General features: G+C 49.4%; 2 protein-coding genes across 2 annotated transcripts; both read left to right on the top strand.

The window, feature by feature from the left end:
- Positions 1-3,663: 3,663 nt before the first annotated feature.
- On the top strand, positions 3,664-8,762 carry Trem2 (triggering receptor expressed on myeloid cells 2). The gene is made up of 5 exons (XM_035451466.1): positions 3,664-3,703; positions 5,710-6,060; positions 6,632-6,722; positions 7,348-7,535; positions 8,713-8,762. The coding sequence occupies exons 1-5, from the start codon at positions 3,664-3,666 to the stop codon at positions 8,760-8,762; spliced, it is 720 nt and encodes a 239-aa protein (XP_035307357.1).
- Positions 8,763-12,744: 3,982 nt separating this feature from the next.
- On the top strand, positions 12,745-19,681 carry Treml1 (triggering receptor expressed on myeloid cells like 1). The gene is made up of 6 exons (XM_027394460.2): positions 12,745-12,793; positions 12,934-13,266; positions 17,635-17,767; positions 18,301-18,386; positions 18,769-18,821; positions 19,376-19,681. Exons 1-6 carry the CDS (start codon positions 12,745-12,747, stop codon positions 19,679-19,681), a joined length of 960 nt encoding a protein of 319 aa, XP_027250261.1.
- The last annotated feature ends 452 nt before the right edge of the window (positions 19,682-20,133 follow it).

Raw genomic sequence — 20,133 nt, 5'->3', positions numbered from 1 at the left:
CTCCAAAGCTACACAGAGAAACCCTGTCTCGAAAAACCAATAAATAAATAAATAAATAAATAAAATAAAGTCATTTATTATTAATGTCTATTTATGTAATGTGTGGGCATGTGTGTGAGGCCTCTAGTGGATCCCAGGGATTGAACTGAGGACATCGAGTTCACACAGTCACTGCTTTAACCACTGAGCCATCTCACCTGCCCCCATTGCCTGCTTTTCTAGCAGGTCATGTCTCACAGAGGTGAGGAGCATTTGTTTACACAGCCTCTAATGACTTGAGCACTACCTGCTGCTTCACAGAGAGGCCTTGGGGAGCCACCAGCAACCTGTGAAGTGTTCACAAGCCAGATCTTCGAAGCCTCCACAGTTAGGTCAATTTAAGAAGTGTTGGGGCGGGGGAGGGGGTGAGGAGCAGGGCCAGAGAGCAACACTGGGGGCGTGAGTCAGCACAGCACTGTGGGGAACTTGCTGGCTGAACCATCTGGTTTCCTTAGCAGATAAAGCACAAGGAAAGAAAAAAAAAGTAGAGGGAACCAGAGACTAAAATAGGCGCAGAGATGTCGTGCTGACTAGTTTGTGACCCTATTTTCTTAAAACTATAAAATGAATATGGCATTGTGGGGGCTGGGAGACGGCTCTGTCCTCGTGAATGAGGACCTGAACTCCGTCTCCAGAGCCTGCATAGAGCCAGGTGTAACCCGCATGCCTTTCTCATTGTCTCACAAGAAGATACTTGGTGAGGGACACACCGAACACAAAATGTCTTTCTCATTGTCTCATAAGAAGATACTTGGTGAGTGACACACCGAACACAAAATGTGCAACAAGGGGCAGATAGGTCTTGGTTGCAAAACTCATAAAGTAACTGCATTTAAAAGGGCTAATATGCTAAAAATATTTCCTGTCAGAATGGATGTATCATTAAACACGTCGTTATCCACTGAATGTAAAAGTGTGTAACAGAACTCTTTCATCATTAAAGTCAGATGCAGTCATAGCATGAGGGGGAAAGACCCAGGCATGATGGTGTACATTTATAATCCCAGCTCTGGGCAGGTGGGGACAGGTGAATCCCTGGGGCTCACTGACCAGACAATGTAGCCCAGATGATGAATGCCATGCCAGTTGAGAGACCCTGCCTCAAAAGATAAGGTGGATAGTCCCCGAGGAAACACACACACACACACACACACACACACACACACACACACACACACACACACACACGCACGCACGCACGCACACATACACATGACCCAAGAAGGACTCCTGTACAGTGATTCATGGCCACTCCATGCATTAGACCCGTGCTGGGCTGTGTGTCCTGTTGTGGAGTACAGTCTTTTACTCCCCAGGAGTTCCCACCTCCAGGTGTACTCCCTGTCACATAGCCCATCACAGGAGGAATGAGCAGCCACAATCATGAGAACGGAGAGAGAACTCTGCCAGAACAGGAGCCAGGTAACACACCTGCAGGCTCCCAGCCTCTTTCTTCAGGACCTCTGGCTGCCTTGGTTCCAGGCTGGAATGCCTCCAGCTCCCCCTGAGCTCCACCCCTGACTCACAGCCACCTTTGTACATATGCAGGACTGTACCTGGAGCATCCTTCATGGGGGACCCCCACCCGGGGATCCCTGTCCTCTGGACCTCCAGGAAATGCAAGGTCTGTCCCCCTGGATGGTCAGAAGTACAAGACTGGGCTGTGTGGATGTGTGTGCACTGGGGACACTAAGATCTGCAGAGGAGGAAGTCTGAGGGCAAACAAAAGAGGGAATTATTCTCTGAGCAAAACAGCTACCATCTTCTTCAGATAAGCTTTGCCTGCTTGTAGAGTCCATCATGGCTGGACTTGGAGATCGCTGACATCTTCATAGAAGGAGGGGTGGGAAGGGTCAATGGAGGCACACCCAAGTATCCAGCCACTCCTCCAAGCCACCTCTATGCAATTCTGCCCTAATTGCACGAGGCCCTGGAGTCTTGGGGAGGGATTATAGTGTACAGGTTGAGGAAAGTCTACTGGGGAGAGGCTCCACCCATTCAATCACAAGGGAGCCATCATCCATACTATATTCCAGTGCAGCTACTTTAGGGTCACCATGCTCCTGCCAATAGCCCTCTCTTCACTCATGCTCTGTCAGTAAGCCTAATACTCATCAGTTGGGGGCTGAAGAGATAGATAGTTCCATCAACTTTGGTCCTAGTTACTTTTCTATTGCTATGATAAGATACCATGAGCAAGGCAACTTAAAGAAGAAAGAGATCATTTGGGACTCACACTTCAGAAGGTTAGAGCTCATGACCATCATGGCGGGAGCACAGAAGCAGGTAGGCATGGCGCTAGAGCAGCAGCTGCAAGCTCACATCTTGAGACACACCATGAGGCAGAAAGAATTCACTGGGAATTGCATGGGTTTTTGAAACCTTAAAGCCCACTAGTGACACCTTTGCCAACAAGGTCACATCTCCTAATCCTTCCCAAACAATTCCACCAACTGGAGACTAAATATTTAAACATGTGAGCTTATGAGTATGGTGGTTGGAATAAGAATGTCCCCATAGGCTCATATATTTGAATGCTTAGTCACTAAGGAGTGGCACTATTTGAAAGGATTAGGAGGATTAGGAGGTGAGACCTGGTTGGAGAAGTGTGGTGGGCTAGAGATTTCAAAAACCCATGCCAAGCCTGCCCGCCACCTCTGCCTACAGATCAGGATGTAGATCTCAGCTGTTGCTCTAGTGCCTACCTGCATACTGCCATGATTCCCACCAGGATGATAATGGACTAAACTGAAACTGTAAGCAAGCCTTCGTTTAAATGCTTTCTCTTAAAGTAGTTGGTTTGGTCATGGTGTCTCTTCAGAGCAATGGAACACTGACTAAAACAGGACTCCTCTCATCCAAATTACCACAGGTCCCCAGGGTGAACTTTGATGGATCTTACTTTGGTTTGTCCTTGAGACCTAAGGAGGAGGGGATAGATGTTGTTTACATTTCCCCCTGGGATCCCTGAAACACACTCAGAGCTTGCCTGTTTTCCCACCCCTTGCCGATTGGGTTAATAGACACAGTGAACACTTGCGGAGGGCTTCTGTGCATCTGGACCCTTGGTTGTAAGAAATCTCTTTAGCCCCTGATAAACCTGCTTATCACCAATCTTACAGATGCACAAAATGAAAAACAGAGAGATTGCAGGCCTGAGCATACACATAGCAAACAGGAAGTCTGGCTCTGGTCTATGTCCTTAGCTGCTGCCTTACCCAATAGGGTCATGATCAGGAGCTGGTGACATGCCAACCTTGTAAGGAGCAGCTGTCTTCTAGGGAGAGGTGGGACCCTGGTTACAGTGTGCAGATTGTAACCTCCAGATGAGGTTCTGCAAGGAGATGGGACAATCTAAAATCTGGTGACCGCCATGCAGGGCCACCCTGGCCAGCATCTCAGGAGGCAGACCTCCTTTTATCCCCTCCCTCAGGCCCTCTCCCTCCTTGAATCACAGTGCCTACCCTAGTCCTGACTGTTGCTCAATCTAGGAGCACAGTTCCTGTGGGCTGCGCCTGACTGGCTTGGTCCTCTCTTTTCTGCACTTCAAGGGAAAGAAGAGATCTTGCACAAGGAACCTCCCCTCATCTGTCAGTCCTCTCCGGCTGGCTGAGGAAGGGAGCCATGGGGCCTCTCCACCTGTTTCTCCTGCTGCTGATCACAGGTGGGACCTGCCCTCTACAATGCCTCCTTGAGCACATGACCAGGTGGGGGTGTGGATGTTATGGAGGGAACTGTAAAGGAGGCCAGAGTCCTGCATGCTCAAGTCCTACTTGGCTCTGCTTTCTCCCTAGTGGCCCGTGTTCTTCACAGCAGCCTCCCCAGGATAAACCCCCATGTGTAGGGAGGGTTAAGGGGCTGCTGGACTTGGTCACCGAAGGAGTTGTGAGGGTGGCGCTGGCTGTCATGTGGGGGACCAGTGGAAGCACTGCTAGGAGCCCTTAAACACTCAAGAGGCGCTCAAGCCTGAGTGGAGTGGCAGAATGGGAGAGAAGGAAGAAAGGAGGAGAGACTTGGGTTGGGATTTGAATCCACCTGCAGCCCCTCTCATATTTGACCTCAACCCTCAGTGGGAGGTGAGGATGCTGTAGGCACCGTCACTGAGTCCTCTTGTGTGACAGGCTGCCTCCTCCCACTGAGGGCTGGGTGCATCCTGTAGCTGAAGAGTAGTGTACAAACCCGGGTGAGAAGAGAGGCCGCTGGGTCTTGTCCCTGCAGCATCTGGAAGTGGCGGGAGATGTACGGTACCTTAGACGGTCTGGAGGCAGAGGGATGGGGGTGCTGATGTGTGGAGGGAACACACGCATGAGGTCTATTCCAAGAGGCAGGCCACCAGCTCCTTGATCCCACCTTTCGTCTTTCCATCTCTGTAATAACTGAAGACACGGTGCAAGAGGCAGAAAGTTTGGGTGAACCTTTGTCCCCCTGCCCTGGCCACCAACCCTACCCCAAGAGGATCCCCAAAATAGCAGCCTTATGTCTCCCCCAAAATAGCTTTGAGACAAGTCCTTCATAAAAGAGGAACAGAGCCACAGAAATAGGGAAGCTGAGAGTTAAAGGTTAGGAAAGGAGAGCCATCCAGTATGGATGGCTGAAGAGAGGGCAGCTAGCGAGGCAGGGTAAGGGAGGAGGCGATCCCAGACCCGTGGGGAACCAGCCGAGCTCCAAGGATCCATTAACCTTGCCATTCTGAGATGAAGAGGGGAAAAAGACATCCTGGTCCCATATGACAGGAGGGAAGATGTCCAAAACAGAACCAGAGGGTTTTAAGAACAAGGCATGGCTTAGTCGACACAGTGCTTATATTGACTGCGTATTGATTGGACCCACAGAACCCATGAGAAAAGCCAGATGCAGTGGCATGTACCTGTCTCCCAGGGATGGGGACATGGGAGGCAGAGCCAGTCAGATCCTTACAAGTGCACAGGCCGGCTTGGTCTATGTTGTGAAGTTCTGAGCTGTACTAGTTACTGTTGTGTTGCTATGACAAAGTATCTTACGAAAGTGACTCACTGAAAGAACGGTTTGTTTGGCTTACAGTGCCAGGGTATACAATCCATTCTGGAGGAAAGGCATGGTGGCAGGAGCAGGAAGTGGTGCTGAAGGCACTACCACTGAGTCCTCTTGTGTGACAGGCTGCCTCCTCCTAAGCTACATTGCATGCTTAGTCAAGACACTGAGAGATGAGGCAGCTACCAGGTTCTCTTCCCCCTTTTGGTGTTGTTGCTGCCCATATTCAGGGTGGGGCTTCTCACACCTATTAACTGAATCCAGATACTCTCTCATCAATATTCCCATAGGCTAATTTGATCTAGAAAATCCCTCACACATAAGCTCAGAAGTTTGCCCCCTTGATTCTAGAGCCTGTCACTTTGGCCATGGTCATTAACTATCTTGCACACTGGTAAGATAATCCTGTTTCAAACAAAAAGTGGAAGGTGTCTGAGGACCAGAGCTTTTTCTGATGACCACATGTTCACTGTGTTCCCTGCATCCCTACAGCTATCTCCAAAGGTGTCTGGGAAGCATCCTAGTCCCCACCTTCTCCCTAGACATCCTAAGCTCTTTAAGGGCAGGGACCTGTCTGCATAGTGTACTGCTCCTGGTAGATAGATGCTCAGTGAATACTTGGTGGGTGGATGAAGTGACAAGTGGCAGTCTCCCCTGCAGAGTCATCCCAAGCCCTCAACACAACGGTGCTGCAGGGTGTGGCTGGCCAGTCCCTGCGGGTATCATGTACTTATGACTCCTTGAAGTACTGGGGAAGAAGAAAGGCCTGGTGTCGCCAGCTGGCTGAGGAGGGCCCATGCCAGCGCGTGGTGAGCACACACAATGTGTGGCTGTTGGCCTTCCTGAGGAAACGGAATGGGAGCACGGTCATCACGGATGACACCCTGGCTGGAACCCTCACCATCACTCTTCGAAACCTCCAATCCAGTGATGCAGGCCTCTACCAGTGTCAGAGCCTCCGAGGCCAAGAGGCTGATGTCCTCCAGAAGTTCCTGGTGGAGGTGCTGGCAGGTGAGTACAATGGCTGCACCTTTGGCTGGTCCTTGGGCCAGGTCTCATGTTTGTGTGACTTTTCCTGGGAGACATAAGCAAATGCCTGTCCCAAATTAGCCACTAGCAAGAAAAGGTTCTACCCAGGTCTAGCTCAGTGAACTAGTGAGTTTACTGGGGCTACTTGTAGGTGCATGGGAGAGGGTTTATTTATGGGCAACTCCAAAGCAGCTGAATCGCCAAAATGCAGCAACCCTGGAGCTCCCTGCATCCCTGGAGCTCCCTGCATCTCTGGAGTCTCCCTGCATCCCTGGAGTCTCCTGCATCCCTGGAGTCTCCTGCATCCCTGGAGCTCCCTGCATCCCCGGAGCTCCCTGCATCTCTGGAGCTCCCTGAACTACTTGTAGGCAGCTGGTCCTGGTTTGAGTCTCCTCTTCCCAACAGCTGTAATGGCTTGGAGTATGTGTATAAATCTTGTTAAGTTTCATGAGATTCCTGAGCCCTGTAGTTTTCTTTACTTCCTGAGATTTATGGCCCTCCCCAACAGGCAGTGGCCTAAAGGAACAGTGGTCTCATGGCTTGTCTCTTACAGACCCTCTAGATGAACAAGATGCTGAAGACCTATGGGTCCCTGGGGAATTGGAGAGTTTTGAGGGTGTCCAAGTGGAACACAGCACCTCCAGGTATAGTGGTGGTCCCCCCTCAGACTTCTGGCAGTGACTGAGAATAGAGGTCTCAGGACCAACAGATCAGTCAAAGGCCCAGGTGTGGTCTTGTGTAAGTACGCTCCCACCCACTAGCTCATCGGCGTTACTGGTCTTAGATATTTAAGAAATTGGAGCCCTTTGTGACAGTTTCTAAAAGTACCACTCCAAGATTCTGAAAGGGCAGTTTCCACAGTCTCTTGCAATTCAGCAACAAGTCTCAGGACTGTAGCTTAAAACCAAGGTCCCTGGATCTCTGCTTCTTCAGAAGAACCAGGACCCATTCTGGATGTTTCATGTATTAATATAGAACTGTGTTCTGTAACCCCTGAGCACGTGTGCAGGTCCATCCATTCCTATGTACTAATATAGAACTGTGTTCTACGAACCCTTGTCACTGTGTTCTACGACCCCTGAGAAACTGTTCTATGTTTTGTGCACTCAACAGATCCTAAAACTGACTGCAGATTCCTCTGAGCACCACAAAGCCCCTTCCCTGTCACCCAAGACCCCAGGGATTCCTGGTTCCTCTCTATTCCCTCTCCAAGGGCAGGTTTCATCCAGTAGATCACCTCTATTATACCATCTTCTTTCTCTTTCCAAGGAGCCAATCAGGAGAGACCTCCTTCCCACCCACTTCCATTATCCTCCTGGCCTGTGTCCTCTTCAGCAAGCTTCTTACAGCCAGCATCCTTTGTGCTGTGGCCAGGGGCAGGCAGAAGCTGGGGTCACCTGTGGACAGTGGGCTGGACTGTGGTCACAATGCTGGGCACCAACTTCAGATCCTGACTGGTGAGTCGGGCAAGCTGGGGGATGTTAGGTGTGAACAGGGCAGGGATGGAAGGGACTTGGCCCTGTGTGAACAGGGCAGGGATGGAAGGGGCAGGGCCCTGTGTGAACAGGGCAGGGATGGAAGGGGCAGGGCCCTGTCTGTTGCAGGACCCAGAGATGCATGAGAGAGCTCCAAGTTGGAGAAGCCCAGCTGAATCTACCCACAAGTCACCCAGCTTTCACACTCTGCCACCAAGACTTCTGCTGCTGCTACTATGGCTTCAGAGGCCACTTCTGCCTAAAGCTCACCTCTCCCGGAAGCAGGAATACATGTGTGTGTATATGTGAGCATTGAGTGTGGAAGGTCACCTGTCAACTTCTGGACTATGGGCATTAAACATTCTCACATACTAACCCAGGATTATCCACTCTTTCTAGATGGCCCCGTGCTTCACAAAGGTCTTCTCTTTCTCGGTGCTGGCACTAAACTCAGGATCTTGTGCATGCATGAGCTCACCACTGAGACAATTCCCAGGGTAGGATTATGCACCTGGATAAGAGGCATGGGCTCCAAACACACTGAGTTCCATTTCTGTTGCTGTGGTAAAAAACTAACCAAAATCAAGGGAGAAAGGGTTGATCTTAGCTCATAATTCCAGATTACACCTCATCGCAGAAGGGACATTGAGACAGCAGGAACTTCAAACAACCTGTCACAGTGCATCCACAGTCAAGGGCAGACAGGGAATGGATGCAGACACACTTGTGCTCAGCTCCCCTCTATACTGTCAACACTTACACAGTTCAGGAGCCCTACATACTCTCAGTGAACTGGGTCTTTCCACACCCATCAACAGGTACTCTAGACACCCCCCTCAAACATGCCTGTGTGCCAACTTCATCTATGCAACCCCAGCTTTGAGACTTTCTTTGGTAGTTCTAGATTGTGTCAAGATGACAGTTAAAACTAACCATTGTGAGTACCATAGATTCCATCTCATAGGCTCCAATCAAGTTGATCTTTTCATCCTCACGTCCCTAAATTTGATCACCAAGCCCTTCTATGGAATAGCTGGCCATCTTCCTACTCTGCCCTTGTGGCATTCCCTCCATCAGCCAGCCCCAGGCTCTTTCTTCTCCACCCCCACTTCTGCCATTCAGGGCGGCACAACCACTGACTCACCCTCTCATCTCCCAGAGCTGTGCTTCCATCTGCAACTTCCCCTTTGGAGGAATGACAAAGACTGAGCCACACACAGTGTCTGGGCTGGGAACAAAGTCCACACCCCTGGATGTACTGAGAGGAAATGGAGGCCCAGGGATGGTGGGGGCTCATTTACCCCCAGTGGAGCCTGGAAATCCAAGTTTCCCTCCACATTCTCAGCACCCTTTTCTCTAGCTCTGTCCTGCTAATGTGTTTGTGAACAAGTGCATTTCAACATGTTCTTCCAAGCATGACCCAAGCCTCTGAGGCACAGCGCAGATTCCGCATTAGAGGTCTTGTCTAAGGAGAGGAGCTGGCGGGGTGGTGGGAAACACAGTAAGGGGGTTTATGCCCAAAGGCAAAAGTGTTGATGAAAATTTAAAATTAGAGCTGGGTTCAGAGGAGAATGAATGTGTCATTTTGAGCAGAATGGTCGAGGGGACATCTGAGGGAAGCTAGGAAATACATGAGGGCATTGCAAGCAGAAAGAATTTGAGGACCGTGTGTAACAATAACTTTCCGCCAGCCGCCTGAGTTCCGCTGCCACATTAGGGCCCCCCAAAACACAGAGAGATTAATATTAGTTACAATGCTGCTGGCCAATGACTAGGATTTCTTATTTGCTAGTTCTGTCTTAAGTATCAACCATAACCATTAATCTATATATTTTATAAAGATTTATCGAGGACACCAGCGGCATGCATCCTGCCTTCCCGGGATCACGTGGTAACTTCTCTCTCTACTACATTTCCCAGAATCCTCCTATCTTGCTTCCCTATTGGCGAACAGTACTTTATTTACCAACCAATAAGACAAACATATACACAGAAGGACCTCCCCCATCAACTGTGTCCATCTCTTTAGCACTGTTAGTTCCATGTCTGTTGCTGTGATAACACATCCTGACCAAAAGCAACAGAGGTAGGAAAGTGTTTGGTTAGCTTACTATTCCAAGTCATAGTCCATCGATTTGGGGAAAGTGAGGCAAACTGAAGCAACGTTACATCTTCAGTTAAAAGCAGAGAGAAGCAAACACATTCATTCAGCCGGCTTGCTCATTTAGCATTCCTCCCTTGTGCATTTCCTCCCAATCTAGGGAACAATGCTGTCTGAAATCAGGCTGAAACTTCCCACCTCTGTTGAAAGTCAAGATAGTCTCCCTGGACATGCCACAGATAGACATGCCCACAGAATGTCCCCAGACATCCCCACAGACATGCCTCCAGACAGATGTGCCCCCAGACATGCTCCTAGACATGCAGCAGACATGCCCACAGGTTATTATGCCTGAACTCTGTATCCCAAAATCACCAAGAGACCCTATCTGATGCAAAAACAGTCTTTAGTATTACAAGTTAATTTGGTTTCCCCATCCATCCAACACAGTGGGTGAAGCAGGCAGAGGACCAGGCAGATGACCTCAAACAGCAGTGGAGCAGGGAATATATTCTGGTAGAGCAAGGGGAGTGTCTGGGGTTCTGCTAGTTGCATAGCAACAGTCTTAGGATTGGTGCACCTCCAGGCTTGGGTGGCCTGTCCTGTATTGATCGGTCAACTGCAGCTGCAGAAAGGTTGCTACGGCTATAGGCCCTCCCAGGGTGGTTGCTACAGCTCTGCATTCCACTGTTACCATAAAGCACATCCAGACCCCACCAGCTAACTTCTGATTGGTTCCTTGCCCCATGGAGGTATCTGGCAGTTTATTCCCAGTAATTAGGGAAGGTAGGGAGCTCAACACATGTTGCTGAGTCAGGGGCAGCAGATCTTGCTGGGTGTTTTCTGCAGCCTGTCATGGCTGCCAAAGCAGGGGGCTGGGTGAGGGTCTGGACCCTTCAACATGCCCACAGCCCACCTTCATCTAGATAATCCTTTTGGAATTTCTTCCCAGATGATTCTGGGTTGTGTCAAGTCGACTGTGAAAAGCATCCAACACAAATACAAACCCAAATACACTGGGGTAAGAAGAAAGTAAGGGAGAATGGGGTAGAGACTCTGTGATGGACCCAGGTGAGGAGTGGTCAAGGCAGCCACAGACCCAAGCTTTCTATCAGGCCTGAGAAGTGGACACCCAAGAATCCCTGTGGCCATGGTGACATGCACATGCTTTACCATCTAACATGAGCTTGGGATTATGGTGAAGTCCATCATGCTATGCACCCTCCAGCCTCACTCCCCATGGCCCTCCATGGGTTCCAACCCTGTCTTGTGCATTCCCACTGACCCTGGCCTGGAGTTTTGAGATTCTGGGTCAGCCTGCTTTTGGACTTCTTCAACTGCCTCATTGGGTCATAAAGCCATTGCCTCATCCCCACAAATCCAGCTAAACCCTTTGAGCTGCCTGTCCCCAGAGCACCAGGCTGTGAATAGGGCCTGAGGGGCTCCCAGAGACATGCCCGGCACTGCAGCATGGTGGCTGCTTTCCTCCTGGAGTTTGGTCTTCACTCCTTACCTGCTCTCACATCCGAGCTGCCCACCTCTGGGTTTGAGTGACCACGGAGACACCCTGCCTTGGGTTAAGGATCACCACGGACTGAACAGTAGATAGGTCCAGGGCTTCAATCTCATCTCTACCTCCTGACAACTTGTAGTAAGCAGGTTCCTCAACCCATGACAGGTTGGCTGATAGTAAAAATAGATTAGTCAAGCAACTAGTTAGTCCACCAACACTCTCTAGCTTCACAGGGGCCTTAGTTACTGTTGTTCTGTCGCTGTGAAGAGACACCATGATCAAGGCAACTTATAAAAGGAAACATTTAATTGGGGCTGGCTTACAGTTTCAGAGGGCAAGTCCATGGTGCTGGAGTGGTAGCTGAGAACTTAATCTGAGATCTCCACAAGCAAAGGGCAGAGAGAGAGAGAGAGAGAGAGAGAGAGAGAGAGAGAGAGAGAGAGAGAGAGACACGGAGATACATACACACACACACATACACACACACACACACTCAGTGCACTTACATAAAGGCAAAATACACACACACACACTTAAAATAAAAACAAATCTCTTTTTAAGAGAAAGAATGAAACAAAAAAGGGCTGCGCATGTGGCTCAGTTGGTAAAGTGCTTGGTTAGCATATGTGAAGCGCTGGTTTCCATCCCCAGCACCACAGAAACCAGGTGGTGACAGATGTCTGAAATTCCAGCACTAGGGAGGTGGCGTGGAGAGGATTAGAAATTCAAGATCACCTTTGGCTACTTATCAAACTTGAGGTCAGCCTGGACTACATGAGACATTGTCTCCAAAAGGAAATTGAAGAATAAAGAGAATAGAGGGGATGGAAGAAGCATATGCAGAGGTTCCTAGAAGCCAGAATACAACAGACGAAGAGATGAACAATGAGAAAGAACAGTTATGAAAACAGGAAGAATGCCCAAGAAAGCAAGGCTGATGCAGCTATGATGCGATTGCAGACAGCAGGGGAGGAGAGAATATCAGTTGTGTCCACCTTGACAGAAAGGCACGTCCCCCAGAATTGGGGAGGGTAGGTTCGAAAGAAAGGCTCCAGGGAGTCTAAGTAGGGCAAGGCAAAGGCGGGCCCAGTGGGTTTCCAGCCAAGAGGTTGTAGTGATGGAGTGAAGGTCTCATGGGAGCTGGGGTGGCATGTGTGTGTGGAGCCAGGATGGGGGTGTCATTCATAAAGACTTGAGAATCAGATGGCCTCGGACCACATGGAGGGACCTAGCTTTCCTTCCTCGTAGCTGTTTCTGCATATCTATATTTGGGAGAGGGAAGATTATCCTTATTTCTCCTGCCCTCTGGGAGCTGGGTCCTCTGACCATTCCCTTTGGCGGGGAGTCAGGCCCTCTTCTTCAACCTCTCTCACACTCTTCTACCAGTCTCTCAGAGTCTCTGAGCCCTGAGCCAAGCAAGCCCTGAGAAGCTCCCTGCCCCCAACCCTGGAGATTCCCACCGGTCTAACTCTGTGGGCCCCTGAGGAGCCCACGTGACCGTATGAGACAGATGTTTCCTGCCCCCAGGGGCCTGCAGTGTCCCTGAAGAGGCCACTCAGAACTGCCATCTGCCAGCCATGGGCTGCTACCTGCAACTGCTGCTGCTGCTGCTCCTGGGACTGGCAGGTAAGGTGCAGATGGAGCCACACCTCCTTCCCCAGATGCCGCCGCTGCCCCCTGATCCCCACGTCTCTATGACAGAGGGTGGGCTAGGAGCCATTCCTGCTTCTATCCAACCCTCACCCCCACCTCTCTTCCTTCCCCAGGTCAGGGCTCAGCTGACAACCATCCCGAGGTGCTACAGGCACCCGTGGGGTCATTCATTCAGGTGCAGTGCCACTACCGGCTCCAGGATGTGAGGGCACGAAAGGTGTGGTGCCGGTTCTTGCAGGAAGGCTGCCAGCCATTGGTGACCTCAGCTGTGGACCGAAGAGACCCAGAAAATGGGCGCGTATTCCTCACTGACCTGGGTGGGGGGCTCCTACAGGTGGAAATGGTGACCCTGCAGGAGGAGGACACAGGGGAGTATGGCTGTGTGGTGGAGGGAGCCGAGGGGCCCCAGACCCTGCACAGGGTCTCCCTGTTGGTGCTTCCGCCAGGTGAGTGTAGACAGAAGATGACCTGTGGGGGGCACTCTTGGGGACTTGAGGTATGGAGCATTGGGGAGAGAGATCCTTTTGACAGCTCTGAGCGGCAACGGAACTGTTTGGGAAGCTGAAGATAAACCGCTAAGCGGGCAGCCTCCTCCCTCACAGTGGCTTCCTGTCAGTCACAGCATCTCTGTGGCCCTTGTGTTCTGTCACAGCATCTCTGTGGCCCTTGTGTCTTCCTCCAGCTCTACCAAACTTGATACTATCTTTCTTTTACTTTATGTGAATTTCAAGCACATTAGCAGAAATTAATTTTTGTGTCTTTCAGTGTGTGTGTATGTACATGAGTGTGTGGGTGTATGTGAGTATGTGGGTGTATGTGTGTATACATGAGTGTGTGTGTGTGCACAAGTGTGTGTGTGTACATGAGTATGTGGGTGTATTGTGTATACATGTGTGTGTGTGTACATGAGTTGTGGGTGTATTGTGCATACATGAGTGTGTGGGTGTATGTGAGTATACATGAGTGTGTGGGTACATTGTGTATACATGTGTGTGTGTACACGAGTGTGTGGGTGTATTGTGTATACATGAGTGTGTGGGTGTATAGTGTATACATGAGTGTGTGGTGTATTGTGTATACACGAGTGTGTGTATGTATGTGCATACACGAGTTTGTGGGTATATTGTGTATACATGTGTGTGTGTATTGTGTATACATGAGTGTGTGGTGTATTGTGCATACATGAGTATGTGGGTGTATTGTGCATACACAGTGTGTGGTGTATTGTGCATACATGAGTGTGTGGTGTATTGTGCATACACAAGTGTGTGGTGTATAGTGTATACATGAGTGTGTGGTGTATTGTGCATACACGAGTGTGTGGTGTATAGTGTATACATGAGTGTGTGGTGTATTGTGCATACACGAGTGTGTGGTGTATAGTGTATACATGAGTGTGTGGTGTATTGTGCATACATGAGTTTGTGGGTGTATTGTGTATACATGTGTGTGTGTATTGTGTATACATGAGTGTGTGGGTGTATAGTGTATACATGAGTGTGTGGTGTATTGTGCATACATGAGTATGTGGGTGTATTGTGCATACACAGTGTGTGGTGTATTGTGCATACATGAGTGTGTGGTGTATTGTGCATACACAAGTGTGTGGTGTATAGTGTACACATGAGTGTGTGGTGTATTGTGCATACACAAGTGTGTGGTGTATAGTGTACACATGAGTGTGTGGTGTATTGTGCATACACGAGTGTGTGGTGTATAGTGTATACATGAGTGTGTGGTGTATTGTGCATACATGAGTTTGTGGGTGTATTGTGTATACACGAGTGTGTGGTGTATGTGAACATGTACCATCTGTACAGCCCCATAGAATGTCCAGTTCTATCATTCTCCCCCTTATTACTTTGAGACAGGGTCTCTCACTCAAACTGAAGCTCACCATTTTGGATAGACTGGCTGGACGGATAGGAATTGGTCTCTCTTTAGTCCCCAGCACTGGAGTTCCACATCCAGCATTTTTACATCAGTATTGGGGATTTGAACTCAGGATCTCATGCTTGCCCACTGAGTCATTTCCTCAGCCCTGCCTTCCTTTGACGATTTAAAGTTTATCTTACAGAGTTTATGAGTCTTCTCTGAGTATTTAGTGAAATCATGACCTATAGATGGAATCCTGTGGTTCCTGGATTGGACTTTAACCTATGCAGGATTTGTTTGCTTTTTTAGAAATCTCACTCTATAGCCCAGACTTGTTTGGGACCCATTTATGTAGCCTAGGTTGGCCTCAAACTCATGTTCTTCCTGCTTCAGTTGAATATGGGGATTATAGGTGTGCAATGCTGTGCCTGATTCCACTCAGTTTTAAATTGGGGCAGGCGATTTCTAAAAAAAAAAAAAAAAAAAAAAAAAAAAAAAAAAAAAAATTAAATTAAAAGTTTAAACATATTTAAACCTGCTATTTATCCATTAATATTAAGCATATTAATGTTTAACTCCCTGGGAAATCTTAATTAAGAAAGCACATTGCTTTTGCAGGTTTTATTCTCACAGGTCACATCTTTCTAGGCATCTTTTACTTTTTATTAAAGTAAAAATGTAATTTAAAAATAGGGTGCTAGAAGTCTGGAGAGGTGGCTCAGAGGTTAAAAGCACTAGCTGCTCTTTCAGAGGACTCAGGTTCAATTCCTAGCACTCACATGGCAGCTCACAACCTCCTGAAACTCCAGTTCCAGGGGATCTGATGTCCTGGCCTCCTTGGGCACCAGGCACACACATAGTGTGCCCACATATGCAGACAAAACATGCATGCACATAAAATAAATAATAAAAATTAATTAACAAAACTGGTGCTACAAAAGCCTGCTCTGGAGAGAGAATGCTGGAAATGGCAGGCTGGTGGCTTTCATCTTTGGTGAGCTGTAACTTGTGTCTGATCCCCTGATGACAAAATTAAAGTCGTTCTCATCCCTTTGGTTTTCCTGGATACGTAAGAGGAGTTGATTGGATTGTCACTGGATTTCCCTCATGTCAAACCACAACTCTTATTTAAAACTTTGCGTTCATTTCTTATTGTGTGTGTGCTTGGGCATGTCACAGTGCACGTGTAGAGGTCAGAGGACAATTGATGAGAGTCATTCTCTCCTTCACCGTGTGGGTTCTGGGTATCAAACTTGGTCGTCAGTCATGGCAGCAAGCCCCTTTACTTGCTGAGCCATCTTGCTGGTTCATGGCTATTATTTCACACAGTAAGCAGATGCCGGCCAACATGAGTCCTTCCCAGGGTTCCTCATCCCTGATGTGCTGAGGTCTCATAACTCCGAGTTTGGTCTTGTTTCCGCTTTTTCTCTTTTTGGTGCACCCGTGGTCCACACAGATGTTGCTGTGTGTATGTGCGTGCGTGCGTGCATGTGGAGGACAAAGGTCAATGGCAGGTGTCTTACACTCCACCTTATTTTTGGAGACAGGGTCTCTCAGTGAACCCAGATCTGTGCTAGGCTAGCTGATCAATGAGTTACAGGGATGCTCCTGTCCCCATACCCTGTCCCCAGTGCTGGGGTTACAAACACTCACTCTGTGCCTGGCTAATGATCAAGCTCAGATCTTCATGCTTCCATGATAGGCCCTATACCCACTGAGACACTTCAGTGGGGACATGGTCTATGTAACCCTGGCTAACCTGGAACTCACACCATAGACCATGAGGGCCTCAAACTTGAAAAGATCCTAAGCCTCCCAAACGCTTCCTAGCCTACAGGTGTGCTCCACTACGCCTGGGGAAACTCCGGGCTCTAACTCCCTAAAAGACAGATTGCAACAAGACACGTCTGGCTGGGAAGATGGAAAAAGGGAAGAGACAGCAGGTGCCTGGAGCTCTTCCCATTGCTGTGGGGTAGGTGCTACATAGAGGATATGCAGCACCCACCCCATAGAGCATGGTGTCCAGGAAACGGATGGCCTGTCCCTCAGGCAAGCATTCAGTTTCAGAGAGCAGCTTTCTTGGTTTTCTATTGGTGTGATAAGACACCAGCTTACAGAAGGAAGAGTTGATTGGGGGCTTACAATTTCAGACAGAGTCCATGACTGTCATGGCGGGAGCTTGGCAGCAGGTAGGCAGGCACAGCACTGGAGAAGTAGCTGAGAGTTTATACAAACACAAGGCAGAGAGAGTGAGGATGGCATGGACTTTTGAAGCCTCAAAACCCACCCCCAGTGACACACCTAAGTCCTGCAGTCAAGTTAAGTCCACTGTAGAAATGACAGAAGCCTCATCACATTGAAGTCTAGGTACTAGCTGGGCTCTCAAAAAGGTCAGTGAGTGTTTCCCCCCATTAGTACTAAGCCAGAGTCCCCGTAAATCGCAGAGGCAGAGCTTGGGATGGGATCCTAATCAGCCTGAATGTGGGGCCACAGGGCTACAGGTACATGGGAAGAGGACCTCACTGAAGATGTGTGAGAGCCAAGAACAAGGTTGGTACTGAGATTAACAAAACGATAATCTACTCTGGGATGGTCAGGAGATACAAGCAGACCATACAGTGATGGTGGGGCATAGTCTGAGAGACCTGGAGACATTCTAGGGTGTGGCTGAAGCTGGCAGAGATGAAGAAATGCAGGGGGCTCCGTGGGTGGGAGCTGGTGGCAGAGGGGAACTGGCTATGTTCACAGCCAGGCAGAGATGCAGAGTGGAAGCCATTTCCCAATGCATATAATGAAGGAAGGGCTGTTCCCAGTGTGTCTGTCATCCTCAGTGGTCTCACTTTCCTTAGCTTCATTTCCTCAGCTCTGCAGATCTTGACAGGCCATGAAAGCTGTTCTACAATGGCTGTGCCCTCACTACATGTTTCCTTCTGGCTCAGTTCCTGGCCCAGGAGAGGAGAAGGAAGTAGAGGACAAGACGGAGAGCTCTAGAACCGGAAGTCTGCCAAAGGAGCCCTCCTTGGACGCTGTGGGAAGTGTTAGTCCTCCCGAGTTCCGAAGGCATGAGAACAGGTGCTGGAAACAGTGGTGTGGGAGGCCTGGGAAACTGAGCTGTGGACTGAATCAGATGGAGGGCTGGAGAGATGGCTCAGCAGTCAAGAGTACTTGTTCTTACAGAGGGCAGAATCCAGGCCCAGCAGTTCCCAATAGCCTGTCATTCCAGCTCCAGGGGATCGGAAGCTCTCTTTAGGCCTATGGAGTCTTTTTGCACGCATGTGCATATATGCTCTCTCTCACACACACAAATTTTTAAAATCATCTCAAATCAAATACACTGCTAACTCATTCCACTGATGGGGAACATCTCAGCAGCAGACAGACCGACCCCTATCCATTTCATTATCTGTCCCTTCTCTCTGGTACATCTCCAACAAAGACACTATGAAACCGTGCCTCTCCTCTCCCCCATCTGGGCCTGCCTCATCCTCTTCCCATTCCATCTTTCCCAAAGAAAGTGGCAGTATCTCCCACTACTCCAGGGCTCTTGGTCTGCAGCTCTCCTCAGGCCTCAGTGCTAAACCAGACTATCCCTTTCTGTCTCTCAGAATCCAGCTGATCTGGGGTGCTGTGCTCCTGCTGGGCCTGCTGGTGGTGGCGGTGGTGCTGTTTGCTGTGATGGCCCGAAGGAAAGGTATGTACCTCCTCTGATGCTCAGTTCTGAATACAAGGCCAAGAGACTCCACATGAAAAATCCTGCCATTCTTTAGCAGAGTCCCTAACTGCTAGAATTCCAGTGGCTGATGGGACGCTCAGGTTATGGCAGGCTGGAGGAAGTGGGCCCTGAGGAGAAAGGATGGAAGAAGGAAAGAGCTCCAGGGGTAGGTTTAGTGCTGAGGCAGCTGGAGGAGCAGAAAGCAGCAGGGAAGCAAGGCAGGCTTGGGGGTGCAGAGGTGGAGGGGTTGGGCTTAGAGACGGAAGAGCACAAAGTAGGTCCGCACTAACAAAGGTTTGGGAGGCTTTGGGATGCTTGGAGCCACACTGCAAGCAATAGGATTGCTGTTCTCTGTTGCCAGGGAGCAGGCTTGGTGTCTGTGGCCAGTTCCAGAGCAGTGGAGCTTCAGGCATGGTAAGAGACCTCTGCAGGTGCCCCTCCCCCATCACATTAGAATAGGTAGAGAAAAGACCCTCATTGTGGTCCAGACCCTCACCTTCCTATATCTAGAGTACCTGGGGGCTTAGGACATCTTCTAAGCACCCCACTCTACTTTTTTTTTTTTAATGAGACACTGTCTCTTTATATTTGGCTGGCCTACAACTCACTATGTAAACCAGGCTGGCCTCAAACTCACAGAGATCCACCTGCCTCTGCTTCCTTAGTGCTGGGGTTAAAAGTGTGCACCATGACTCCCAGATTTTTGTTGATGTTGTTTTGTTTTTCAGGCAGGATCTCACTAGGTACTGGAACTCACTATGTAGACCAGGCTGAACTTGAACTCTTGAGTTCTGGGATTAAATGTTTGTGTGTGTGTGTGTGTGTGCCTGGGCACTACCATCCCTGGAATGCCCTCTTGTCCCTTTGACATACTGGGATCGTTACAGTACGTCCATATGGTCTCTGGGTTCCCATCAGAGGGAACTCTCTCAGAGTGCCTTTGTGTGACTTGCCTGCTTTTATTCCAGGAACCCTCCTCAGCAGCCCACTACAGCAGTGACTCTGGACTGGCTGCTGGGCTGCCCACGGACGTACCATACGTGAGGCTAGACTCACCACCTTCCTTTGACACCACCTACCCGGGCTTTCCTCTTGATCCTCCATCAAGGAAACCCCCGGCCCCACCCCTACAGCCCCCTCTGCCTCCTAAGGTTCTGGTGTCATCCAAGCCTGTGACATATGCCACAGTTGTCTTCCCAGGAGGAGACAAAGATGAAGGAGCCTCCTGTGAGGCTGCTGGGGGTCTACCAAACAGTCAAACTCCACCCAGCTAACTAATACACCTTCTTTTATACTCTGGGGATCACCCTTGGGGCATCATTCTCTGCAGCCATCCAATAGACCCAGAGTATGTGAGCAAATGGTAACTTGGGGACCGGACCTTGGCTTGGAGGACATAGGAAGTGGTGCTCAGATGTGATTGAGGTGTTTGGGGAAGAACTCTGCCTGCCACTTCTTGGTGCTGGTTCTGCTGCCATTACATATTAAGCTAAATAAACCCTGATGGTGTGTGAACTCTTTGTGTGTGTGTGTGTGTGTGTGTGTGTGTGTGTGTGTGTGTGTGTGAACATGTGTGGGTGATGGACAATTGTAATAGAGTCCATGAAAGCTCAGATAAAGGGAAGTCAGGTATTAATGGGGAATCACTCACAAATGACAAAGCAAGGTAGAGAACCACCGAGGTCTTCTGTCCTTAGCCCCTGGATGCTGCCATCCCCTTCTGACC

The sequence above is a fragment of the Cricetulus griseus genome (genome assembly GCF_003668045.3).
Source record: "Cricetulus griseus strain 17A/GY chromosome 1 unlocalized genomic scaffold, alternate assembly CriGri-PICRH-1.0 chr1_0, whole genome shotgun sequence".
Classification (NCBI taxonomy): domain Eukaryota; kingdom Metazoa; phylum Chordata; class Mammalia; order Rodentia; family Cricetidae; genus Cricetulus; species Cricetulus griseus.
The sequence above is the reverse complement of the archived record's forward strand: the minus strand, read 5'-3'. Positions and strand labels throughout refer to the sequence as shown.